Source organism: Phoca vitulina, unplaced genomic scaffold (genome assembly GCF_004348235.1).
Source record: "Phoca vitulina isolate PV1807 unplaced genomic scaffold, GSC_HSeal_1.0 scaffold115, whole genome shotgun sequence".
NCBI classification, from domain to species: Eukaryota; Metazoa; Chordata; class Mammalia; order Carnivora; family Phocidae; genus Phoca; species Phoca vitulina.
In genome coordinates this window covers 132,739-157,797 of record NW_022589818.1, presented here as the reverse complement: position 1 = coordinate 157,797, position 25,059 = coordinate 132,739, and the positions used below count along the sequence as shown (strand labels likewise).

Below are 25,059 nucleotides of genomic sequence, written 5' to 3'. Positions count from 1 at the left end.
CGAGGCTCTGCAGGGCTCAGAGGGGCTCAGCGAGGCTCTGCGGGGCTCTGCAGGGCTCAGAGGGGCTCTGCGAAGCTCTGCGGGGCTCAGGCCTCTCTGTGCCTCTGAGCACCAGGCTGCTGAGGAACGTGGGTCGGCCCCCCCCCCCAGCACACTGCAGGCCCTTGGGGGGAGTGCCCGTGACTCTAGGCCCGTGGGGTTGGCACGTGGCACGTGCTAGGTCTGGGATGGAGCACGAGATGGAGCTGAAGGGAGTCTGTCCCCTGGTCCATCAATGAAGGCAGAGGAGCAGGAGGTCTGGGGGACGCGGCTTCTGGGGGAGCCATCAGGGCTGGTGGGACGGAGTGGAGGCTGAGGCCAGTGAGGACCGGCCAGGCCTCTGACATGGCCCTCCCCGTTTTGTCTTTAAAGTCCTGGGGCTCTGGGGGCACCTGGGTGGCTCAGTCATTGGGCGTCTGCCTTCGGCTCAGGTCATGGTCCCAGGGTCCTGGGATTGAGCCCCACGTCGGGCTCCCTGCTCCACGGGAAGCCTGCTTCTCCCTCTCCCACTCCCCCTGCTTGTGTTCCCTCTCTCGCTGTGTCTCTCTCTGTCAAATAAATAAATAAAATCTTTAAAAAAAAAAAAAAAGTCCCGGGGCTCATGGAAGGCAGCTGCTGAGGTCCCCCGACTCTGGGTCCACTGCCTGTTTCGATGGCGTGGGTTCTGTGTCTTTTCCCACTTTGGCCGTGGGGCCGTGTAACCTAGTCTGCCCGACGGCGGCTCGGTGAGCACGCGTCAGACGACGGGAGCTCTGGGGGGGGGTCTCTGGCCACAGCGGGGCCCGGCGGCTTGATGTCAGGGGTGGGGGTTGCCTTCTGTGTCCTCCACGCAATCCTGAGAACCACAGTATCTTTTATCCGAGCAGTTCCAGAAATCACACGCACACCACCACGGTTGAAGAATATTTAACTTTTCTTAAAAAAAAAAAAAATCTTAACCATGAGAGAAAGAAAATAAAAGAGTATACATTATTTTAACAGGAAAACAGTCATTTCCATCTCTATATTTTATATATTATATATATATTTATATATATGTATATATACACCTAGCACAGTGTGTATATTCTATCAGTCCGTGGGGAGGGGGCTGCCATGGGGACAGGGGCCAATACTGCTGGTGGCCCCTGGGGATGGTCCTGGGTTAACGTGGGGACTCCAGCACTCGAACCCCCTGCCCCACCTCCTGGGCCCAGTTTTCAGGGCCGTACCTGATACACTGGTTTTTCTCTAGGGAGAGGGTGGGGAAGGGTGGACAGGGGTAGGGTCAGGAACCCCCCGGAAGAGGACAAGTCCTGGCAGGGGGGAGAAGCTCTCGGCTCGGGCCACAGAGGCTGGGCTCTCAAGCCAGGTGGGCTGGGACACCTTCCTGCCCCCGGGCGACCCGGTGCTCAGGTCTGGCTCCCGCTTTGGGCCCTGACCCCCGAGCCGCCTGTTAACCAGGAGATGCGAGCTGGCCCTCTGGACCTGCGTCCGGCCCCCCAGGAACACAAACAAAACAGGTCTGAGTTATTTACAAGGCGAGATGCACATACAGTACATACATATTTATAGGAAACCAAAGTGACAAAGAAGGCGGGGCGGAGGCCCTGGGGTCCTGTCGAGAAAGGGAGGGAGGAAGAAAGTGCATTTACACAGAGACTCCTCCTTCCCCTGTGTGTCTGGGGGGCCTTTCAGACGCAGTCAGCATGCTCAGGAGAGGCCTGGGGGGCTGCAGACAGGGGAAGACACTGAAACTTGACCGGGACCTGAGCAGACCAAGCGACATGCGGGGCGCCCCCGGGGAGGAGGTCTGGACTCCCACGCCCCGTGCCCCCACCTCGGGCCGGTCCCCAGAGGAGGAGGGGGGACAGTCACAGTCCTGGGGGCGCGGCTGCGTGCACCGTGCTGTCTTCCAGGAGGGCGTCGGGGCCTGTGAGGCAGCAGGAGCCTAGTGAGGAGCTGGCCTGGGGCGGGGGGACACCCCCAGCCTCCCCCCAGCCCCTGCGCATTCGGTCTCATGAGAACGCCTCCTCCCGTGCACCCACCTGGAGCACCCATCCGGGGTCCCTCATGGGGCGTGCCGCACCCCACTCCGGTTCTGTCCGCCCCCCGCCCCTGGGCGGCTGCGTGCTGGCCCACTCGTTAAGGGCAGGTTTTAGGTGGGACGCCAGCTCCCTGGTTCGTTCTCTCTAATCCAAAGAAGGGTTCCCATTTTTAGGGGAGCTTCTGTGGGGTTTCCCTGAAGATCCCTTTCTGAAGCTGAGGGTGTGAATTAACTGCACTCAGGGGGATGAGGACCCCCGCCTGCCCCCCATGGGTACCCGGAGGACATCGCCTCGCTCACCGTCCTCCGAGCACGGCCCTGGCTGGTGGCCGTCCCTGGAGTCAGAGGCCAGGGCTTCCCTGGCTGGAGGTGACAAGGAGCTGTCTGTCCATCTAGCCGCCTCCGTGGGGAAACTGCCCAGAGGCGTGGTGCCGCCTGATGACTCTCCCGCGAGGGACCTGAGCAGCTCTCTGTGGGCCAGCTCCATGTCCTGGGAGAGCAGCAAGGGAATGGCTGACCTTGGCCCTGTGCGGCAGGGCCCTGGGGGAGGGGCCAGGCTGCCGCTCCCTCGCTGGGCCCAGGGGTGGCTCTGTGCTCCAGGGCGGCTGTGGGGAGAGACCCGGCCGGAGGGCATGCCTCCCTCGTGGGGCGATGGCTCTTGGGACAAGGGGCTGAAGGCCCCAACCCCCCCGCCCCGCCCACCCACCTTGAGCCTGTTGAGTTTGACGGTGAGCTGCTCGATGGTGCGGAAGATGCTGCCCACGTCCCTGAGGGCCAGGCTGGGTGGGGAGCGGCTGGGGCGCCGGCGACCTCCACTGCCTCCCCGCAGCTGCCAGGGAGGGAGGCCGTCGGGCTGGGAGGGCTCGGTGCTGGAGTCCGGGGGTCCTGCCGGCATGCTGACATAGAAGCAGTTCCCTGTCCCCGGGCAAGAGAAGGACGTCAGGAAGCGGATACAGAGGAAACAGGAACCACCTCCCGTGCCCCCAGTGCTCCCCACACCGACCCGGGGGGCTGGGGATGCCATCCTGCGGACAAGCTCAGCGCACGCTGGCCTCATGCTGCCCACCCGTCCCCGAAAGGCCCTCCTCCTCCAGAAAGCCTTCTCGATGGCCCTTCTGCTCAGCTTGGCCTACGCGGGAGGGAAAATGCTCAGTGCTGGAGGATAAGGAGACAGGAGCGCCTCCCACTCCTTGAAGGAGGAGTAGAGAGGGGGGCTGGTGGGGAAATGAGCACAGGGAGGCTCCTTCACATCTGCCCCATCTCAAGCTCTGCCATGAACGTCCACACAGCCCCCTGCCCCCCTGCCGTCTCCTGCAGGATCCCACAGGCCCCTGGGCTCACACGGGGTCAGCCACAGCGGGAGGGGAAGGGAGACACCAAGGACGTGGGGCTCCGGGTCCCTTGCGCCTCCCGACCCTGTCTCAGGACCCAGCACCAACTAGTGTCCCGACTAGCGCCCGGGGCTCTCCCCTGTCCCCAGGTGCTACTCCTCGTGGGGTCCAGAGGACGCACAGGGGAGCGCCCTGTGACTGCGGGCAGGGGTCAACTCCCAAAGCCTGGCTCTGCCCCCCGCAGGCCCCACACTCCAACCCTGGCCTGGTTCTGGCTCCAAGGGGAAGATCATTACCAGCCGCCTCTGCTCCGCCTTCCACTTCGGGTGGCTCAGGCCCTGACTGGCCGCTCTCTGGGGGCACAGCCTTGCTGCCCACCACCTCAGCTGCACCAGCCGCCACCAGCCGCCGCCACCACCAGGGAGAGCAGAGACCAGGAGAGCAGGGAAGGGGAAGGGGGAGCAGGGGAGGGGGGGAGGGGGAGCAGGGGAGGGGAGGGGGAGCAGGGGAGGGGAGGGGGAATGGGAGAGGAGGGGGATCAGGCAGGGCAGGGGAGGGGGAGCAGGGGAGAAGAGGGGGGCAGGAAGGCGGGCGAAGGCAGCAGGGGGAGAAAAAGAAGGGACAACCAAGTGAACACAGGTCGCACTGAAGACGCCCAGGGGGCTGCAGAGAAGCTGTCCACCAGTTCACCGAAGGGCAGAGAAGGAAGGTCAGTTCCCAGAAACCAGGAGAGGGGGCGCCTCGGGCAGACAGGGCGAGAAGTGCAGCGGAGGACGGGACCCCACCCTGGACCCCGGGAGCACCTGCCTCACTCCATCCTTCCTGCTGAGGGACCCCCCTCCCTCGGCTCACTGCTCTGCCCAAAGCCGTCCGGAGCCCCCATCCCAGCTGCTCCTGGCTCTTCGGGCCTGGACGCTGCCCACGGCCTCCCCGGCCACGTCGGCTGGCCACGCACCCTCCCGGCTCGGTCGTGTGACCCTCCCATGCCGCTGGGGACCTCGGCGAGGCTGCGAGCATCTGCCCCCCGTGTCAGGTGAGCCCCCCCCGGGAGAGCCACACGGTTTCCTCAGGACGCCGGTGGGCAAGGCAGTGCTGACGTCCTTGGGCTACGGTCACGTTCAGGGTCACACGGACACTAGGGGATGGGCTCTGAAGCCCGGCGGTTCGAGCCCAAAGCCTCTGTGCGGCGTCAGCGTCCCCTCGGGCCCCGGCGCGGCCGGGAGGATGAGGCGTCTGGGAGACTCGCCTCCACCTGGTCAGCCCGTCTCGTCGGGACGACCCGATTTACTTTACCTTTTCTCACGACTTTGTAACTCCCTGCTGCCTCGGTGCTTGAGGCCTCTTCCTCTGGGCTCCTGTCCAGCTCGGGAGACTCCCAGACCCCAGAATTCCTGGCCCGGGGGGGCAGCCGCTCCAGAGGGCACAGAGCCGCGTCCTCCTGCTCTGGTCCTTCACCCCCAGCGGGGGCGCGCCGCGGGGAGCCAGGGCCCGCGGGGTGGCAGGTGCCGCTCACGAGAGACGGTGTCGGGGTGAGGTCGTCCTCGGGCTCCCCGGTGGGCTGTGCTTCTGGGCGGTGACCCGGCGGCAGGCTGCACAGGATCAGGTGCCGCAGGTTCTCCACTGGAGGGGAAAGAGGATGCTGGCTTCCCTGGACGGGGCCCGGGACGGCACGGGGGGGCTGCTCCCCACGCCGACTCCCCACGTCACGGGGCGGAGCTGGTGGTGGGGACAGGGGGTCCCAACGGTCTCCTCAAGCAGGTGCAGGGAGAGCCCTCCGGCAGGTGGGGGCTGCAGGTGTCGGACAGTGCACCGGGGCCGTTGGGCCGGCAGGCACTCACCGTCTTCCAGGGCTGAGTCGGCGAGCCCGTCCAGGAACAGAGGGACTGCGAGGGGCAGGAGGATGGGGTCTCTCGTCCGGCCGCCCCTGCTCTCTCCACCCAGGGCTGCGGAGGGGTGAGGCAGGGCACCCAGCTCCTCCTCTAGGCTGCCCTCCTGCTCGGGATCCTCCAGCAGGGCCGGGTGCTTCTCCTTGGCCCTCGGCTGGGGCCCAGTGCCCGCTGCGGATGGGAGGGCAGCGTAAGGCAGGGGAGGGAAGGCACGTGGGGGCCGACCCCATGCCCGGCTCTGGATTCGAGGGGCTGGAACCCTGACTGATTCATTCCACGCATGTTTACTGAGCACCTACTATGGCCAGACACCGTCCCAGGCTCTTGGCATACACCAGAAATGAAACAAGGATCCCCGCCCCCGTGGAGCTTAAATTCTGGTCAGGAGACACTCAGGGAGCTCTCTGAGAAACATGGGTGGGCAGTGCTGTGGGAAAGCAGAGCGCAGGTGGGGGGTGGGGGTGGGCGGCAGCGCTGTTTACATCGCCGACGGGGAGCCAGAGAAGGCACAGACCGGAGGGGGCAGCAAAGGGACCCAGACGCGGAGCCCGCCAGGAGATTTCTCTCTAAACCCAGGGTCCTACGTTCTTCCCCGAAGAAACTCTCAATGAGATTCCTGTGTGGGACCCCTCGCCCCCCGCCAGCCCCATCCCAGGGACGGTGTCCCACAGGCATGTCATTCTCCATGGAAACGCTCAGCTGCAGGAAGCAGGGGCCCCTGGACTCCACCCCACTGTGCTTCTCCCTCCACGGCCAAATACCTGTCCCCAGAGAGCCAGGGTCGGAACCTCCATCCAAGCGAGCTCGTCTACACTCGCTCGGGTCCGCTCTCCTTTCCCTCCTGGACCCCCTTTTCTCACTCACTTCTCTGTTCTTATCCAAACCTCACACTTCTGGCCCTGACGGCCTCTCCCATCACCTCCCGACCTGTCCTACAGACACTGGACCAGGAGGTTCCCGCAAAGACAGTTAAGGGGACATACCTCCGGGCAGCTCCCCGGGCTCTGGTTCACTGTGGAATACTTCTGAGCCATCCAGCCGGACCCTGAGGGAAGAAACCACCAGAGGTCACCCGCCGGGGTTCTGACTCTCTGCCAGCCAGGAGGGGTGAGGTCTCGGATGCTCCCTGGCCTCCTGCGTCAGAATGGGCAGCGAAGGCAGGTCTGTAAAGGGAGGTGTGAGGCTTCGGCACTTGCCGTCGGTCGGCAACCTGGGGGGGAGGGTGGATGCCGGCCAGCTTCTCCTGGTCCCGACGGTATACCCCGCACCCCACCTCAGGCGTGGTCTCCAGGACAGCCAGCTGGGGGTGAGCACACGGGACAGAGGACAGGGGGGTGAAGGGCTCAGAGGCAGCAAAGAGGTGGCCTGCAGTGGGGACGACCGGGGCCCGCGGGTGAGCACCTGCTGGGTGTGGGGCTCTGGTGTGCGGGCTCCTGGGCACCCGGGGGTGGGGGATGGGCGAGCGTGGGGGCAGCTCCCGGGTGCCGGGTGGCGTTCCGCACGGCCTCCTCCAAGAGCTCCATCCATCTGTGGCTCGGCAGGAGCAGAGAGGGCTGGTGGTGAGAACGAGGCCGGGGCGTGCCCCCCCGCCGCCAGCCACCTGTAGGCACCCCTCCCCACACCGCCTGGCGGCTCCCGTGGTGGCGCGGGACTGGCCGCCACGTGCCACGGAACGCCGGCCCTCTGCTGTGCTCTGGCCTAGGCACGGTCTAGCTGCTCGCCTCCTCCACACGAGGCCGAGAGGCAGCAAGACCCACGCTCCACAGAGGAGTCCTGACCCTGAGACACCGTCTGACTCAACCAGTCTGTGCCGAGTCACGCCCCCCCATCGGCCGCCAAGGGAACACGGGGTGGGTGGGTGACGGCCCTGGAGGCGGGAGTCCGCCAGGAGCGCGTGGACGGAGGGAGCTTGGAGGGGAAGGCAGACCCCGAGGGCAGGGAGCGGGAAGAAGCGAGAAGAGCAAGGAGCGCTGATGACACTGGACTCGGGCAATGACGGCGGCCCCGGAGCCCCCTGCACCTGCCCTGTCCCCGCCGGCCCGCGTCCCGCTCACGGTGCGCCGCTCATACACACCGCCCTGGCCCCAAGGGGATGGCGGCTACGCGTGGCCCCTCAATTCTCACGTGTTCTTGTCTGACGATGTCAGTGCCACCAGCTCGTAGATCTGGGGGGGGCCCAGCTTCGAGGTGCAGATGATGAAGAAGGCCCGCTTGTCTGCGTGGGGAGGAGCGGGCAGGGTCGGCGCGGGCGGCAGAGGCCGACAGCAGCCTCGGAGCCCTGACCCTCCACTCGGGACGAGGACCGCGGCAGGACGCGCACTGGGTCAGCGGACCACGCGGGACCCACCGCTGGGACGGCACGCGCGTGTCCCCTTCATAGCCGCCCCCCTCCCTCTGCTCCTAACAGTGAGGGCGGGAGGGCCAGGGGCTTCGAAGCCCATCACCGCCCGCGACCCCCGGAGGCAGGGCAGGCATCGCCCCGAGGGAGAGCCGAAGACAGTGAGCCCAAGGCCCTTTCCTGCCTCTGTCCTCCGGGCTGCCCCCCCATCCCGGGCCACATCCTCCGGCTCAGGGGGTCCGCGAGGGAGCGGGGAGCGTGGCCCCCGGGCTGCCCCCCCCGCCCCGTGGGTACCTGTGGCCACGGAGCGGATGAGCACGGCGTTGAGCTTGAGCACGGGGCTGAAGGTCTGCTTGCTGTCCGAGGAGCCCGCGGCCGTTTTGCTGTGGCACTTGAGCAGCAGCTTCTCGTCCTGCCTCTGCAGCAGCACCAGGAGGTCCTCCAGCAGCAGCACGTGGAGGTCTGCGGGGGGCGCGCCGTCAGGGGCCCCCGGCCACGCAGGGCCAGAGGCCGTCGGGCGCTCTGCCCCCCCGTGGCTCCCTGGGGTGCGCCCCAGTTCCCGCACACCTACCCAAGCTCTTATCCTTGCTGATCCTCCAGGTCAGGGGCCCCTCGTGGACCATCCTTCTGGCTGTAAGGTCCAGGCTCTGTAGGGAGACACCATCCATCCATCCATCCATCCAACTGCATGTGAGAACCGTCTAGGCGCCAGACACCCGGCGGGCGAGCTGGGGGCCAGCGGCCAACAGGAGGCGGACTTTGCTCTGACGCTCCCACTGGGCCTCTCCGCACCCGACCCCGTCTTATCCTCTCCCCAGCACCTCAGGTTCCAGCGTCCAGTCCCGCTGGTGGGGCTGTCTGCCCGGGTGTGCGTGGGGTCCCACCGGGGCACCCCATCCCAGACCAGCCCATGCCACCTGCTCCGAGTCCCTCCAGGCCCCGCCTCTGCTCCCAGGGGTGCCCCAAGTGGGTGTGGGGGGCTGGCCGTGCTGGGCCTCCCACCTTGAACTCTGCCGCCAGGGGGTTGCTGGCCCTCTCCAGGGATGTGGTGTCCAGGCGTTTCTGGTAGCTCTCCAGTCGGTGTTGGTTCTCCGTCTGCTTCACTGCTTCGTTCACATACTTGAGGATTTCCCGGCACTGGTCCCGCGCCCGGCAGAGCTTCTCGTGCTCAGAGGTGCCACCTGCCAATGGGGCAGAGGTGGCGGTCGGGACTCCTGAGAAGCCTGTTGGAACCCGCCGTGCCTGGCAAGCCGGCAGGCATGGGCACAGGGCCGCCGCCTTGGCCTAATTGAGGACCTCGAACGCAAGGGTCCCTGTCACTGAGGGTCCTCGGTTCCAGACCGCTGCTCTCTGAAGACACCAGCAGCTCTTGGGAATTGCCGTCTGGACCATAACCAGCCCCAGGGACACAGGGGAGGCCCGGGGGCAATGACAGTCTCTGGGGTGTCACTCCATACCCGAAAGCCAACGCCCCAAATGCGAGGGCACGGAGGCATGCTCAGGAGCCCAGGGGGCTGTACTTTTGGGCACCGCACAGAGGCGGTGTCCAGCAGGGGGACGGATGGGCGCTGAATGCACCTTGGCCCCGGTGTGGGACCATGGTCACAGGGGAGTCCCTGCGTGCACCCGGACGCTTCCATCAGATCTGCCCCGGGGCCACACACAGGCTGGAGCGGCCCTTCCCTCCTCCCACGGCCGAACACCTTGTCTTCCTCAAAGCCCGGGTACAGTCACTTTCTTTGAGACTGACCCTAACAAGGCCAGGACGAAGACCCCGAAGACCAAAGAAGGTCAGTGCTAGAGCAGGGTCTGAGTGGGGCCGTGCCCCCCACGGCCTACCGTCCGTGTGCTTGAGGACGCTCTCCAGCAGGAGGGGGTACTTGGTGAGCCGCTGTATCTCCGAGATGATTAGGTCTCTGAGCTGCAGCCGCCGGCACTGAGGGTGGCTCTCGGCCTCCTGGACGGAGAGCGGTCAACCTGGTCAGGAGCTGGCCGATGGGCGCGGGGCCCGGAGGGGAGGGAAAATCCCAGTGGGTCCTGACCCCAGAGGGCAACTCCTTAAATATTTAGGGCAAGGTTGATGAGGGCAGGGAGAGAACCCAAGGAAGGGATGTGGCCAGACAGGCAGCACTGAGTAGCTGCTGTGCCCATCTTACGGACGAGGAGGCGGACATCCGCCTACAGGCCCACAGGTACTAGGTGAATGGGGCCTTCTGACTGCGAATTGGGGCTCCTTTCAGGGAACAGCGGTCTGTCTCAAGAGCGGGCACGGTCCAGTGTTTCTGGGGCAGTGGGTGGGTGCGGGGAGGCACTGGGCCGCCCCCCAGGGTGGAGGAGAGGCCAGCGCGCCCGCCCCAGGGGGGCCAGGAGGGCAATCCAGGAGGTCCCCGGTGACCCTGGCTCACCCTCCTGGCCGCGGACGTACCTGCATGAAGAGCTGGAAGCGGCTTTCCTTGCGCTGCTTGGTCTTGATGAGCCCCAGGGCGATGGACTGGTAGGAGCAGAACTGGGCAGCCACCTGCTGGAGCTCCTCCCGGGCGGGGCCGTCGAACTGTGGCACAAGGGACACCGCCCAGGCGTCGCCCCCCTGCCCCCCATGCCGTCCTCCACCACTCCTGCCGCCATGGGAAAGGGGACCCGTCTCCTCCCGGCGTACCCGAGCCAACATGAGATCGCCGATGTCTTTGATAATGGGGCCCTCCTCCCGGAGCTTTCTCATGGCCTCGCACCAGGAATCTGGGGCAGAGAGAAGGGACACGGAAGCCTGGGGTGGGGCTGCGCTGCCGGGCCCTCCACAACCAGAGGGGGGAGCTCATGGCAGCAGGGCCGGCGGGGGGGGAAGGGTCTGAGGGGAATGCTGGTTTCTGGGCCAGGGAGAGCTGGTGAGGGTCGTCTGCTCAGGGAGGCCCTGGCATGGGGGCGGACCGGGGACAGAGACCTGAAGGCTAGCCGGAGTGTGTGTGGGGGGACAGCGGGCGGGGAGGACGGGCCCCTCACTGTGGATCTCGATGAGCTCGGGCAGGTTGGGGAAGAGCCGGGCCAGCTCGTCCCGGGGCATCAGGTTCTCCTTCTTCATCCGCTGGTAGAAGATCAGGTCGAGGACCCGGAGCGTGCGCAGGTGGGAGGCTTCCGTCACGAACAGCTCTGAGCGCAGTGTTGCAGGATGGGAGGAGGACAAAGCAGGGGAGGTCAGCAGGTATCCGAAGTGACGACTGTCACCCCAAACCACCTCACTTCTGAGGCAATGGAGCGCTGATGTCTGAAAGTCCAGCAACGTCGCCACCCCCAGGGCAGGAACGGTGACGCCAACCTGGGCCCGTCCTCCCGGCGCCGCCCGACTTACTCCCCGCCGAGTGCGAGGCGCACACCCTCACCGTTAATGACCTCCTGCCGGTCAATCTCCCTCTGGCTTAGCCCGGCCACCACGTCCTTGCCCACCATGTGCTGCCAGTTCTGGGCGTCCAGCTCTGGCTCCAGGTCCGACAGCTGGCCCAGGTCATCCTCTAGGAGGTGGGGGAGGAGGGCGTCTGTGCAGAAGCCCAGGCTGGGGGACTCAATGCTCCTGGGGGAAAGGGGGCAGCTTCATGAGGAGGAAGGACGCACACGAGGGGTTTGTGCTCCCCGCCTGCCCCGTGCCCGTGGGAAACCAGCGGCTGTGGAGACGAGATGCACGCCCCACCAGCCGCTTGGGGGTGGGAGTGCGACTGGGGCGCCTCACTCACCTGCGGCCCATTTTGGGGGTAAAGGGAGGGGTTGGGTTCTCCAGAGACCTGTGGAGAGAAGTCAGCTCTCAGCACCTGCTGCCCCCCAGCCCTGAGGCCCCCCAGCTGCCCGAACCCCCCCGGCTGCCCGAGTCCTCCCCCACCTGGTGGAGAGACTGGAGGCAGAGGACGAGGCTGACTGGTGGAGGCGGGCGGCCTCCGCGGCCGCGTCCATGTCCACATCACTGCGAGAGCGGGGCACATTCTCTGCCTTCCGGGACCGCTTCATCTCTTCCCGGCCCTTCAGGCTCTCAGAGCGGCCCAGGCGGATCTCTGAGCGGGAGCTGGGGAAGCAGGGCAAGACACCCCGGGGTCTGGTAGCCTGGACGGCTATGATCTGCTGCCCTGACTCAGGGGTCCTCCCCCCGCCCCTACAGGGGCCGAACTTCCCAGGGACAACTCCCGCCGCTGCCCTACAATCTCCCGCCTCTGCTCAGCCTCTCATCCTCCCCGTGACCCATCAGGAAGGTGAAATCCGGGACCAACAGACCAGACGTGTGCTGTGTACAGACGCCAAAGACCCGACGCCCACCAGGACAGCTGTGGACACCAGAGGCCCTGCTCCTGGACCGCGTGCTGGCCAGTCCCTCTCACCCTCGGCTCTGGAGCAGGTCAGCCCCCACCGCGGACTCTGCTCTCCTTTTATAGGACTTCCTTCCAGGGAGGCGTAGGGGCCTCCCTCTCACGCTCGTGCTGGCCTCCTCACTGGCAGGCCTGGCGGACAGTCTACCCGCCACCGGGCTCCGGCTTCAGCTGCGGCGTGGGGTCTCCCGTTCCTATCCTGCAGCACACTTCCTGGCTTGCACTCCCCATCCTGGGGGCCGGCCGGCTCGGGGGGGCCTGGCTCCTGACGGGCAGGAGGCTGCCCCCTGGCAGCCACGTCTGGCCACCGTGTGTCCCTGGACCTTGAGAGGCTGATGGCCGGTGCCACTCCTGTCTGCGCCCTGCAGTGCACGAGCACGGTGACGATGGCACCCCTGACCCTGGCTGCCCCCGGATGGCGCCTCCCCGCGCAACCCTGCCGACATCGCGTACATCCCGCCCTGCAGGTAGGACCACGGACGGCCTGGAGAGCGCAGCAGGCTGCCGCAGACGAGCCAAACGGCTCGGTCTCCGTTCACCGCGTCTCTCCGAACTGCCCAGGACCAAGTGCAGCCGCCCCGGGTCCGGAGGGTTAGAAGCCCCGCTGCCAGCTCATCTCCTCAGAACAGCCTCCGACCGAGTCTGCCAACAGCACCTGTGCCGGTGTCCCCAACGGGCCGCCGGCGAGGCTCCCGCGCTGAGCCCCCCAGTCCCCACGGGTGAGGAGGGGGGCCACACCCTCCGCTGGCCCCCAGTCCCTAGAACACTGCCTTCTGGAACTGCGGGCCCCTTTCATCTGCCGACCCCTGCCCCGCAGCGCTGCCGAGAGGGCCGGCGAGCTGACCGTCGGCCAGGCCGAGGGCTGCCGCTGACCGTGGACCTGGGAGCCTGGTGAGTGCCTCGGGGCCCGGGTCGTTACCGGCAACTTCAAGAACACCAGTTTGCAAAAGGCCTCACCTTATTCTCAAAATGTTGATGTTACGTCTACATAACCGTTCGTTTGATGCACCCGTGACATCAAGCCTACACGTCATGTACTTTATACATTTAGTTCACTCGCTAACATTAGAACTCAATCTCTCAGCTCAGGACAAATGTAACCTTCCTCTTCCCTTAAACCTCTGTCTGTTCTCACTACGGCAGTCTTCCCGCACGCACGCACGCACGCAGCTTAGGGGCTTCCTACAAGCAGGAGTGACCTTGTGCGGGCAGGAACGGCAGACTCACGGCGTGCTGATGGTTTTGGAGGTAAGATGGGTGACTACCCAGGCCGCTCCCTGGTGAGCGGGTGCGCGCCCACTCAGGGGCTCAGGCTCGGGTGCACACGTGTGTTATTTCTGCACACGCGGGACCGCAGGGACTACGGCTCGAGGGTGACTGAAGGGACGAGCTCGGAGCTTTCTGACCACAGGTGGTTTTCACTGAGAGCTGGCTGGAGAGCGTGAGACAGGACGGAACTGCTGTCCCACCACAGTCAAGAGCAAGTCCAAGAGCACGTTTCCAGCCAGAGAAGGGTTCTCATTAGAACCCGGCCAAGATGGACAACATGCTTGCAGACCCCTCTCGTTCTTGAGAGGAGAAGAGCGGTTTGCTCTGAGACGGCAGAACCCCATCTCCAGCGCTCTTCCTCACAGGCGCCACGACCGTCTCCGTGTGACCTCGCTATTTCTGGGACCTCCCCCTGCCTCCCTGCCCCACGGTCTTCCTGGCCTTGTCACCTACGCTGTCGGGACTAGCTGCTCTAGTCCAGCCTTGGCACACATGCTGCCCAGTAGCCCGGGTGAACTGGAGCAGATGCTAAGGGCAAGCAGTCCCTGGGCTGGGAGGTCAGGGGCTGGGCTCCGTCCTCCGCCAGCCTGATCGCCAGCACACGGCAGGTCCTTTCCTGACAAGCCCCAGGCGGGGAGGCTGGGGGAGCGGTTGCGAGGTCTGCAGCGGGAACCTCATAGTCTAGGGGAGTGGACGAGGCAGCTGGGATCGACGCTGGCTGCAGACCCCGCCCGGGCTCCCCCCCTCAAGGAGGTGGCACCTGGCCCCCCTCACCTGTCGCTCTCCAGCAGGTCCTCAGGGAAGCTTCCAGTGGACAGCCGCTGCGTCCCAGGCTCTGGGGCATCATACGGCTGGTTGTTCTCAAAGTGCTGAATGATGTTCCTCACATTGCCTGGTTTGACTGGAAGCAGAAAGATAATGAAGGGTACTCTGCTTTCTGTTCAGGGATGGTGTCCCAGGACCCTCGCTCCCGCCTCGCCCAGAAGACAGAGCAATGAGCAAGCACGGATGACAGTAGCACTGGGCACAGGACCCGGAGACGCGGTGCTCGTCCTCTGGACTGGACTAGCTCCTGGGACTCGTCCTCTGGACTGGACTAGCTCCTGGGACTCGTCCTCTGGACTGGACTAGCTCCTGGGACTCGTCCTCTGGACTAGCTCCTGGTCCTCTCCCACTAATGTGCAGAGCGGCATGGGTGGCCACTCTCTCTCTCTCACGTGTTTCTTGTTCAAAGAAACAGAGGACAGGTAAGAAAGTCAAAAGGCTCATGTGATGCCCTGCAGGGGGGCTCTCCTCCTCAAAGACAGTGAGCTCAGCTCCAGGGACCTCAGGACAGGAGCTCGGCTCCCAGGGCCGATGGGCCTGAGACCAACAGCAGAGCGAGGGGGGCCGGGAGGCGGGTGAGGCCCTGATCCTACCCACACTAACTGGGGTCCCGCCTATGAAAACGTACAAATCTCCCCAAATAGCCAAACTCGGGTTTTGTAAGAAAGTGTCCAGGCCAGAGGAAGCAGAACTAAATATCCTTTGGGCAGGCAGCTGGGGTAACAGTTTCCCAGAACTGTGTAAGAGGGGGCTGTAAGGATGTGTTCGGCCGAGGGGCTGCTACCCTCACCCCCACTCTGGGGACAGGGCCACATCCGCCTGACCCAGGGTCATCTACGCAGCACTGCTGGGTGACTGTGTGGGGCCCAGGAACACCCTGGGACAGGCGGCCATTGGCTGAGCCCCCGCTCCCCTCCCGTGGGCCACGTGTCCTCGGCATGGAGCTGCACCCCGTGTGAGGGATGGGCGTGGTCTGGCAGCCGGCATACTTGAGTCAGGGTAATGGGAAAAACAGGCAGAAAGGAGCACAATTTGTTAAAACGAGCCCATTTTTCACTGGTGTCCTCTGTCCTCCCTCCTCCGTTCTCCGGATGACAGGGAAATGAGAGAAGTAAACTCCATGTTATTAACAATCAGACACAGTCGCTGCTAATCAGGGGTGACAGCTGATCACCCCAAACGGTCCAGCGCTCAGTGCTGGGGCATCTACCTCTGGGGGGGGGTGTGGCCTTCAGATGTGGATCCAGACTCTTCTGATATCCCGGGAACTCGAGAACACCAAACCCAATCCCTAAACTACCACGGGAAGCTCTAGCTTGCCGAGCTGGTGGACGCCCAGGCCCCTCTCCTGCCCCGGGCTCCGGCAGCTTGGCCGGCCGCTGGCTCTCGGGGCCGCTCGCTCTCGGGCAGGGCGGACGGGAGGGGGCGTGTGGAAGAACTGAGGGCCTGGGAGTCAAGGCCATTCTTTTATTTTTCCACTGTTTTATAGGCCTTTTCTCAGAATTTGAAAGTTTTTCTAATTTAAAGCAGCATAACGGGTTCAGGAAGTTAAAACTTGGAAATAATTTTGAAAATCATTATTTTCTGCCATCACTTTACATAAAACGATTTCTAGCGACCAGACAAGTTCCTGACTGCATCCCACAGCTCCTTCTCCACAGACCCACTGCAGAACTAGCCGGTACCAGGCACGTGACTGTATTCGTGGGGGCCGCACACACGGCCCCTGCGCTCACCCGCCTGGAGGTGCTCAGCCTCTTGCGGTGACGTGGAGGACGTGGTTATTCTGTGCTCAGAGCCACACACGCACGGTGGGGGCATTCTCTCTGTCACCGTGAGTCAGGGGCAGGGAGGGGCCACGCCCGAAGGCTTAAGCAGAGCAGGTGACAGACAATAAAAGGCCCCAAAGAACCGTTACAGACCACTGTCTACTAAAGAAAGCCTGCGTAACCCTCAAAAATGAGGATTTTGGTTATTATTTCAATAGAAACAAAATTCTGAGGAGCTCGTGCGGGACACGGCCTCCCGCGTGCACACAGAGCCCCGGACCTTCCAGAGGAAGGGAGGGAGAGAAAGAGCAGCACCCGGGGAGGACCGTGTCACAGGGCCGCTGGGGCAGCAAGGATGGACAGACGGAGGAGGCGACGGATGGACGGAGGAGGGGGCGGACAGGCAGAGAAGGAGACACAGACTTGAGAGATGGAAACTCAAAGCTAAAGCAAAGAAAAACCCACAGAAAATGGTCCTTTTACCTTCCACAGGGGACAAGGGAATATGAAATGCTAAAAGAAAACAAACAAAAACAAAAGTAAACCATGAAAAGTCAAATTAATGTCTCAAGACTCAAAACAAAACTTACATCAAGCTGGAAAATGAAAAGGTAGCGGTAAAACTCAGGTCTGACAGAGAAGAGTCCCCCCCGCCCCCGAGCCCCCACCCCCGGCAGCAATTTCAGAAAAGGCCACCGGCTCACCCCAGGGCCCTTCCCAGATTCCCAAGACCCATGCTGGGGGTTGAGGATACTGACTGGGGACCAGCGGCAAGTTCCAGACCAAGGACAGGGCTGGGAAGACCCGTGACCAGCCCACCCGAGTTCCGGGTAAGCGGCAGCAGCAGGGGGGCCTCTGGGCCCCAAACCTGCCCCCAGACGCCTAGCTCTGCTGCATGGTCACTCGGACGTCCCGCCGAGGGCCCGCACGTGCTCCCCACACACCCCGGGGCACCGACGAAGCCCACTGGAGAAGGTGAAGGGAGCATCTACTGCCGCCAGAGCCTGCCGCGGCGGGGAATGTTCCTCCGTGTGGTTGTTCCTACAACAGGCTCTGAGTTCCTGGACTCAGGCCCGGGCACCAGCACGGCCTCCTGGTCCCTGTACCTGGGAGAGCCGCACGCACGTGACAGGGGACACTGAGCAGCACTGATCGGAAGCGGCGTGTGGGCACGTGGCTGCGCCCCCGCCCAGGCCACCGCCCCCCGCCCCCCCGACTCACTGCTCTGCGAAGAGCTTTTGGGCTTCCCGATGTACTTGAGGATAGGGTTTCGCCTCTTGTCCTCCAAGGCGTCCTTGTCTTTTTTGGAATTGCTGCTCTGCTGAGACAAGAGACACGGGGTTTGGAGAAGGTCCCAATCCCCAGACGCGGCCGCTGGCCCCAAGACTCGCCCCAAACAACTAACTAGAAAGCAGACTCCCGCCTGTTCCTGAGCCAGCACGGGTGCTTCCGGCCCGGGTCTGAGCTAGTCTGTGGGTTCTCACGGACGCCCCTGTGAAGGCCGTGATGGGGGGGCTTTCCCAGGCTGCCCCCCTGCAGAGAACCGCACCAGAAGATGCTGTCTAGATAGCTCTGTCACCTTCTTGGTCTTCGGGAAGAAGGGCAGCCACTTGTCCTTGTCAGGAGCTGCTTGGGCCTTTTCAGCTGTGCCGGAAGGCCGTGCCTCTCGGAGACGGAGCCCGGCGTGGCTCATGTAGGTATTGAGGACGAAGTCCATGGGGGTGCTGCGAGAGAGGGGCGGGCGTGGGCAATCAGAGCGCTCGAGCTGTCCCCACCACCCAGGCGGTGGTCCCCGAGCAGCAGCGGCCTGGACCCCACGACCCCGCTGTGACCAGGGCTACGCTCAGACCGTGACCCCCGATGCTAGGGGCCCCCCTGTGACTGGAGGATGGCCGGCACACCGCACACTCACTCACCTCCTGTCCTCCTCGTACTTGGACCTGGAACAAAAGAAAGGACAGATGACTCGCACTGTGGGGCACAGGTGTGTCCGCTGCACACACATGGAGGATGGGGGCCGTGGGGGAGGGAGGCCAGGCCTCGACTCTTGGTCTCAGCTCTGAGCCAGCGTGGGGCCCAGGAGGTGAAAGCCCTCACTCCCCTGGGGGCCTCCGCACAGCGATGGTGATGTCCTTCCAGCTAAAAGGAAGGGGATGCGGCAAACACGGCCTCGGGAGGTATTATGGAGGAAGGGGCTTGCGCCGCGCCCCGCTGAAGGACGACAGAAGGTCGCACCCTGAGACCGGATCCAGGGGAGCCTATTTACCAGGCAAATGGTAACAGCAACGGACGCTAGAGGGTGCGCTACCGGCCAGGCACCACTCGACACGTATTAACTCGTCGAATTCTCAAACCGCACGAGTAGATACCAGATTTTGTGAGACCGAAGCTTCCCTGCTTCCCCCCATCACAAGCGGGTGCCCACGCTGCCGGTGATAACGCCACGTGGCTCTTGGGCGTTAGGATCTCAGAACAAGCACAGGCTGGTGTTGTGCTCACCCTTGGAGCGGTCAGGCTGATTCTTGCCATCAGACCACTAGGGAAACTGAGGCCCAGAATGGTCCAAGGCTTGGCTGAAGGCCAGGGGGCTGTTTCCAAGAATATGCCCCCCGTGTGCCCTGATCCGCTGCAAGACCGTCCCTGAGGCCGCGTCCCGGGATCTCCAGGGTGCGGTCTGACACGGAGCCCCGACTGGCTACCGCGAACTGCCCTGCACACAGCCACCCGGTCTCGGCTGATGGCACCTGGTCTTTCCAGCGGCTCAGGCACAAACTGCAGAGTCTTCCCTGACTTTTCTCTCTCCCACAGTCCACACTCAGTTTTTAGGAAATGCCTGTTTGCTCGACCATCAAAATACCCCTGGGACTGACCACTTTTCACTGCATCCTTCGTCCCAACCCCTACCATGTGGGTTCCGGTGCAACCCCTTGCCTGGGACCCTCCCTTGCTCCCCACCACCCTCCACCCACAGCCCAGCCCCACTCCCGGCTCCCCTTCTGTCCATCCATACAAGCGTTCTCAGGCTCTGTGGCCGCCCTCCTGTCACCTCTGAGGTCAGCACAGACCTTCTCGACATGCTCTGGCCAAGCTGCCCTCCGTTGCCCCCAAATGCCAAGCAGGCGCCTACCCTGCCCTGCTGCCCTCTGCCTGGGATGCTCTTCCCCCAGATGTCAGCGAGGGCAACGGCCCCACTTCCTTCAGGTGCTCTAGCATTACTCTCTGGATGCGGCTCGCCCTGACACCGCTATTTAAATCTGCCACGCACCAGCTCTGTGCTCCGGACCCCTTCCTTCGGCCTGCTGTCTCCCCCTCATTTCGAACATGTTACAGATCTTGCTTATTTATCGAACGCTGCTTTTTCTTCCCGCTACGTCAGCACCATGGGAACTGCTGTTTTGCTCACGAACACATCCCAGGAGCCTAGAACAGACTCCATAAATCTCGCTGCACAGAATGGCAGCATGAAGACTACGAAGACGTCTTGTCCGCTTTTGTCATTTTATAGCTGAGACCAAGGTCACACACGACCGAAGCCTGACGTGCCCAAAGTCACGTGGGTGACGCCGGGAGGACGGGCTGCGACTTCCTTCCTCGGAGAGTTAGGTGTCTTCTGATGCCGTCAGTTAAATACGGCCCACCCTCCGTCTCCAGCTCATCTGCCTCCTGAAGGCAGCACTCACAGCAGACCTGTGGCGTGGCCCTCCCGCTGGTGTCCACGGGACATCCAGGCAGGAGGCAGGGCGGGCGGGAAGAGGGCTCGGAAGGGAGCAGAGGCTCCTAACGCCCGAGTCCCCGTGGGCAGCCCCGAGCCCTGCACCTTGCGTGGAGTGCGCGCTCTCCCCGTCCTTCAGGGGAAGGAGGGCCGGCAGGCATGGAGGGGAGACGTCGGGGAACAGACCCATGAACACTCGCATCTGTTCTGCACTCACAGAATGTCTGCCAGGGCGGCCAGCTGCTTCTCGGCCACTTGGCGTTCTCGGACAGGGTCCCCGTCCAGGTCCAGCAGGTCATTCTCTCCATACAGACTGCCAAGCCCCAGGGTGCGCTTTGTTCTAAGCCAGAGAGAGAGACGAACGTACACAGGTGCCCGGCAGAGGCCCAGAAGGAGCAAGGCGCGTGCGCACGCACGGGAGACACGGGGCCAGCAGGCGGGCAGGCAGAGGGGCGGCGGGTCGGCACCTGTAGTCCTGGATCTGTTCCTGGATCTCGGGCATGGCCGCCTCCTGAGCTTCACGGAGCACGGCGCGGACGTCCTCACAGCTGCGCAGACGCAAGTCTGGTGGGAACCCAGAGAAGACACAAACGGGGTGTCGGGAGGGGGGGGCCGCGCCTGAAGAGCCCCCTGTGGCCCGGACGGAGGACGGCTTTCCGCCCTCCCGTGAGCCAAGGGAGGCGGAGGCCTGGACCCAGCCGGTCACTCCTGAATCCAGGACTGGAGCCCTGCCATCCGGGTCCCAAGGCGAGGACAGGACACCTGGGCGTTCCAGACTCCATGACGTGGAAGGACCTTAAAGCCCTGCCTGCTGTCAGATGTGCCGAGGGCTGCCCTCTGCCGGCACAGTGGTAACCTCTCCTTCTCGGTGGCTGCCTGGCAAGCACCTCACGTGACCCTGGTGGAGTCTGTCCTGTCCCAGCAGCAGCGTCACGCAGGTGAGGACCAGTGTCCGTCCAGCTCCGTTCACCCCCTGGCCGTGGGACACCTATCCTCCCAAGCTGCCTGGGACCCGCTCCTCAGGCTGACGCCCTCTTATGCCGCCTTCCCTCAGCTCTTCTACTCACGACCTGAGAGCGAGAGGACGGAGCGACCACCCAGCCGGCCGGGTCCTCACTGGACCAGCTGCTCTGGGATCAGTGAGGAACTTACAGAAACAAAAATGCTCTGCAGATCCCGACCCTGAGGTGGGACGGAGTAGGCCCTGGTTCCTGGATTTTTCAGAGTTCCCTCAGGGATTCTAATGATCGGCCAGGCTTAGGAATCCCTCAAGTCCAACCACCCCTTGGTACGGACGGCCCCGCAGGGCCCAGGAAGGCCCCGGGGACGACTGGCGGAAACGAGCGCATGTCTCACGGGGTCACGTCTTCCCTTCCTGGGACGAGCTCCCCAGGCAGGGCCGTCCCATGGTTGCTTGTTCGCCAGCCACCTCCCCCTCCTAGAGGAAGGGGTGCCCAAGGACGGGCTACGCGCCCTCTGCTCTGGCGCCCCCAGGGCCCAGGATGAGACCAAGTGGCCCATGAGCCGACTTACCAATTTCAGCTTGTAACACCTCTGGGACCTTCACCCTCAGCGGCTAGAAGAGAGGAGTGGGGGCGGGCGGTGAGACCCACGGCCCAGGGTGCGTGGAGATGTTGCCCCGCAGCAAGGAAGGCCTCCCAACACCCCCTTGTCTTCTTCCGCAACACCTGCTGCCCATCCTCCCTGCTCTCTCCTTGTAAGCCTTCACACGAGGTTACGGCGTTTGAGAAATGGAATCTGAAGCCGCAAGGCCAGCAGGCCCTCTTCCGGGGTAGCCTGTGCAGGTTTACGGGTTCCCTACTGCTACGACTCCACAGCAACGCAGAAACGTCACTGGGCCCTGTCCTCTGCTCCCCCTGTGGCCGAGTGTCCCAGTGAGCACGGAGCACGAGGACCTGGCAGCGGGACAGGCTGAGTCCACCGCCCCTACGGGGCCACCCCTCCTCCAGACCCACATAACGGGACAGGCACGGAAGTCCTGGGGAGCACAGGACTCATTAATCCCGCGAGCTTACGCTGTGGAACTGAAAGTCACTTGGGCATTAGCGTAGCTGGTCAGACTGCAGGCCCACAATGCCCCGTGTGGGCGAGCACCACCTCCGCGGCCCTGTCCACACGCACAGCGCTCCTCTGCCCACACACTCTGGGCCTCCTCCCTGCGAACCCTGCTTTGGGCAGGATCCCCAAGGGCGCTGAGTGTCAGAACCCTGGCTCCTCATCTGGCTCACCGATCTCCACCACCATCGGGGGTCTCTGTGCCTCTGTTGCTTCGTCCCCCGATGGGCGGGCAGGGAGGGCTGGGGGGTGCCAGCCCTGGTCCAGGGGGCAGGCAATGTGCCTTCTACCTGGCACACGTGGAACGAAGGGGCCAGGTCAGGGGCTCAGGGTTGACAGCAGGGCCGCGAATAGGACCCAGGAGCCCTCAGCCCCGACTTCTCCTCAAAAACCTGTCTCCATCCGGCCTAAATGTGTGGCTTCGTTTTCCCTCTGCTCCCGAGTGGCCCCAAGAATCCAATAAAACTGTAATTCAATCCGTGACTGCCTTACCGCATTTTTCTCTAGGAAAATATTCCAGATGTCTTTTCCTAAACCACGGGAATCCTTGGGGTTTGTCTGCTGATAAACTTCTGTGCACAGGTAAAAAAGCTAGAAGAGAGAAAATGGCTTAGAGCAGCGGTTCCCCACGTCTCCACTCCGCGGAGCGGGATTCTGACCCCAGGGGAGAACGGGCGGTGCCTGGAGCCATCTGTGACCCTTCTTGGGAGAGGTGCTGGGGCACCTGGCGGGCGCAGTCTTGTGACCCGGCTGAGAACGGAAGATGCACACGACAGCCCCCAGCAAGCAATCCTACAGCTCAACATGGCCACGCGGAGGCTGAGAAGCCCTGGCTTCGAGTTTCCGAACCCTCCGGTAAATCAGCGCCAGCCTTAGCCCGGCAGCTTCCAGCACAGGCACCCTGGACTCTGCGTCCCCCCACACCTGAGCCTTTGCCTCGTACTTGTTTGTATCTTGTTTTCTAAGGGTTCGTGTCAAGTGCTCAGTGGGCACCTGCTGGGCGCGTGATGTTGACCCTGGCTCCCAGTGGCGGTCAGCCCCGCAGGAAAACAGCGGTCTGGGTCTTGTGAGGGACACAACATCCTCCTCTCTTGTCCATCTTCTCCTCTGAGCCCAGAGCAGCATGAGAAAGGCTGCTGAGGCTGGTGGCCCTGAGCCCCGTCCCTGCACACACCACCCCATCACCTTTGTCACCTTGCCCCTCTGCTGAGCCTCCCCACGGTAACGTCGCGGGTCTGCAATCCCCAGTGTTGCCCCAGAGAGACCGTGTCCTCCGAGTGCACCGAGGACCGTGGCAGGTGTCCCGGCCTCGCTCCTCCCCACCTGCGTGCAGTCCCTCCTGCTCATCTTGCACCTTCTCGGCTCTGTCTCTGTCCCTGAGCCACCTGCCGCTGCCCGCGGATCCGACTTCTCTCAAGAGCAGAAGCGAGGGCACAAGCGGGCCTCAGTCAAGATGACGCCCCTGACTTACCAGCGGGCTGGGGTCGGCCTGAGAGAAGATGTAGCGCAGGAAAACGCCCAAGTGAGCTGGCCGTGCCTTCAGCTTCTCAAGGTCCTGGAAGATGATGTCGCTCTGCAGGGCAGAAGGGCGGGGGCAGCTGCTGTGCGTGGACGCAGGGCACAGTAGCGCGGCCTGCTGCAGCTTGGCCCCCATGGCCCCCGCCGACCCGGGCTGGCAAGCTGCGGCGCCCACCCCGCGCCCCCTCACGGCCGCGGCAGCTCCAACTGCTTCCAGTCAACAGCAGCTGGTGTGACCGTGACGAAAGGAGAAAACCAGGAAACCGTTACCTCGTTGTTGAAATAACCCGGGTCATAATCTTCCTCTGGGCCAATAATTAAAGGCTTCGGGCTTTGGTCTGCGCCCTGGGGAGAGAGGCCGGTCGCAGGGAGGAGAAGTTAGGGGACAGGCGTCCAAGCCCTCCACGACACGCGTGTGGGGACGGCGCGGCAGGGAGGACCACACGGGTCTGGCGAGCGTTGGCATCTCCCCACCTCCCCCAAATCTCGGAGGCAAGAACCACGATTTCCACTTGTGGAAGTCAAGTGCTCCTGGGCGGGGCCGCCGGGGCACGTGTGCTCGGGCATGGGAAGCGAGAGAAGGCGTGCTCTTCCTGTTTGTGAAAGCTCTGGGGGGCGGCGGCTCCCGCGGGACGGCGGGCTGGGGCTCTGCTGTCCCCTCGGCAGCCACGCCCGCGCCCACCACGGCGCCCACCAGCGCCTGCAGATACCGCTCTCTGTCACAGGACAGCTCGGGGCCTCTGCCTCCTGGAGGCAGACGACGGAGGGGATGGAGCTGAGCTCTCCCCAGCGCGGCCTGCTCAAGGGTCTCCGGTGGATCTCCATGACCGGTCTCAAATCCAGGCTTCTCGGTGTGGTTTTCTTCCTCGTGCCAATTTAACTAAAGACCTAGGCCTAACTGGTGTGCCGATATTAGGTATGACGACAGTGTTCATGCTGCACGGGCTTCCAGATGCTTCCCTGGACAAGCTTTCTCCTGAAGGTTCCTTGGGCTTTCAGACCTTTTCTCCCAACTATGTTTTCCACTCAGTGCAATCTACCTCATTTCCAGGGATGCCCCAAGAAGGGCCCTGCTCTGGAGCCCACCTGGATCCCTCACGCCCACTCTCTTCCAGGCCTCAGATGCCTCCCACCCCCGCTCGCTCAAGCGGCTTCACCTGACGGCGCCTCCCGGGTGTCCCTCACTCCTCCTGTTCTCCTGGATATTGGTGGACCCTCCGCTCAGCATGACACACACAGAACCCGAGACCCAGAAGGCACGTCAGAGTCTGGCACTCACTGGCAAATGAAAAAGTGAGGCCCGCAGAGGCTGAACGCAGAGGCAGGCCACATCCCGGGCCTCCCCCGTCCCGTGACACCGTGGGGCCCCCAGGGGACACTAGATGGCCACTTGTGGCTCTACTTGGCTCTCGGGTGAAACCTGAAAACACCAGGTTTTTGCTTGTTGTGAGCGGAGTCTTTACAAATACGCAGTTTTTCTCATTACAGAAAGCGGAAGATGCTCGTTATTAAAACACCAGACGTTGTACAGTGATGCAACAGAAAGTAAGAGTTTCCAAAGGCTCCACCTGCTGCTGAGCCCGGACGGTCCCCCCGGCCCCGCCCCCATCAGCACACATTATGACTCAGAAACTGGGGCCCTGCTGAGGCCGCTCCTTCCGTTCAAAGGTAACAACCTCAACAAGGCTCAGAGGACGGGAGAAAGGACCCACGACCAAGCTACTCCACACCTGCTCCCGTCAGCCACCCGAGGAGCCCTCGCTCCAGAGCAGGACGTGCCCGGGCCACGACCCGCAGCACCCCGGGGAGGGCCGGTGGCCGGTGAACGCTAAAAAACGCTGTTTCTCAAAACCAGGAGCTCTCGCCGTGTTGCTCACACGCAGTGACCCAGCTTCTGGCTTCACAACGTCAGGCAAATCCCCTCAAC

General features: G+C 63.6%; 1 protein-coding gene across 8 annotated transcripts in view; it reads right to left on the bottom strand.

Annotated features, from left to right (window-relative positions):
- Window positions 1-1,026: 1,026 nt before the first annotated feature.
- The window catches only part of ARHGEF11 (Rho guanine nucleotide exchange factor 11), an 84,569-nt gene continuing 60,536 nt past the window's right edge, over window positions 1,027-25,059 (bottom strand). For 4 of the 8 annotated variants that reach the window (XM_032398262.1, XM_032398265.1, XM_032398268.1 and 1 more), the window contains 30 exons: window positions 23,403-23,477; window positions 23,086-23,187; window positions 22,107-22,205; window positions 21,072-21,114; window positions 20,006-20,102; window positions 19,756-19,878; window positions 17,743-17,766; window positions 17,406-17,550; window positions 17,048-17,147; window positions 16,310-16,339; window positions 14,007-14,133; window positions 11,486-11,665; window positions 11,343-11,390; window positions 10,995-11,182; window positions 10,618-10,764; window positions 10,277-10,356; window positions 10,046-10,171; window positions 9,460-9,577; window positions 8,623-8,801; window positions 8,192-8,267; window positions 7,915-8,082; window positions 7,407-7,497; window positions 6,684-6,809; window positions 6,266-6,327; window positions 5,235-5,453; window positions 4,690-5,016; window positions 3,693-3,782; window positions 2,772-2,980; window positions 2,366-2,555; window positions 1,027-1,951 (listed from right to left, as the gene is read on the bottom strand). In XM_032398262.1, the coding sequence (XP_032254153.1) occupies window positions 1,893-1,951; window positions 2,366-2,555; window positions 2,772-2,980; window positions 3,693-3,782; window positions 4,690-5,016; window positions 5,235-5,453; window positions 6,266-6,327; window positions 6,684-6,809; window positions 7,407-7,497; window positions 7,915-8,082; window positions 8,192-8,267; window positions 8,623-8,801; window positions 9,460-9,577; window positions 10,046-10,171; window positions 10,277-10,356; window positions 10,618-10,764; window positions 10,995-11,182; window positions 11,343-11,390; window positions 11,486-11,665; window positions 14,007-14,133; window positions 16,310-16,339; window positions 17,048-17,147; window positions 17,406-17,550; window positions 17,743-17,766; window positions 19,756-19,878; window positions 20,006-20,102; window positions 21,072-21,114; window positions 22,107-22,205; window positions 23,086-23,187; window positions 23,403-23,477 (3,648 nt within the window). In that variant the 3' untranslated portion in view covers window positions 1,027-1,892. The remainder of the gene's footprint in view (window positions 1,952-2,365; window positions 2,556-2,771; window positions 2,981-3,692; window positions 3,783-4,689; window positions 5,017-5,234; window positions 5,454-6,265; window positions 6,328-6,683; window positions 6,810-7,406; window positions 7,498-7,914; window positions 8,083-8,191; window positions 8,268-8,622; window positions 8,802-9,459; window positions 9,578-10,045; window positions 10,172-10,276; window positions 10,357-10,617; window positions 10,765-10,994; window positions 11,183-11,342; window positions 11,391-11,485; window positions 11,666-14,006; window positions 14,134-16,309; window positions 16,340-17,047; window positions 17,148-17,405; window positions 17,551-17,742; window positions 17,767-19,755; window positions 19,879-20,005; window positions 20,103-21,071; window positions 21,115-22,106; window positions 22,206-23,085; window positions 23,188-23,402; window positions 23,478-25,059) is intronic. The other 4 variants (XM_032398263.1, XM_032398264.1, XM_032398266.1 and 1 more) reach the window with 4 other exon arrangements.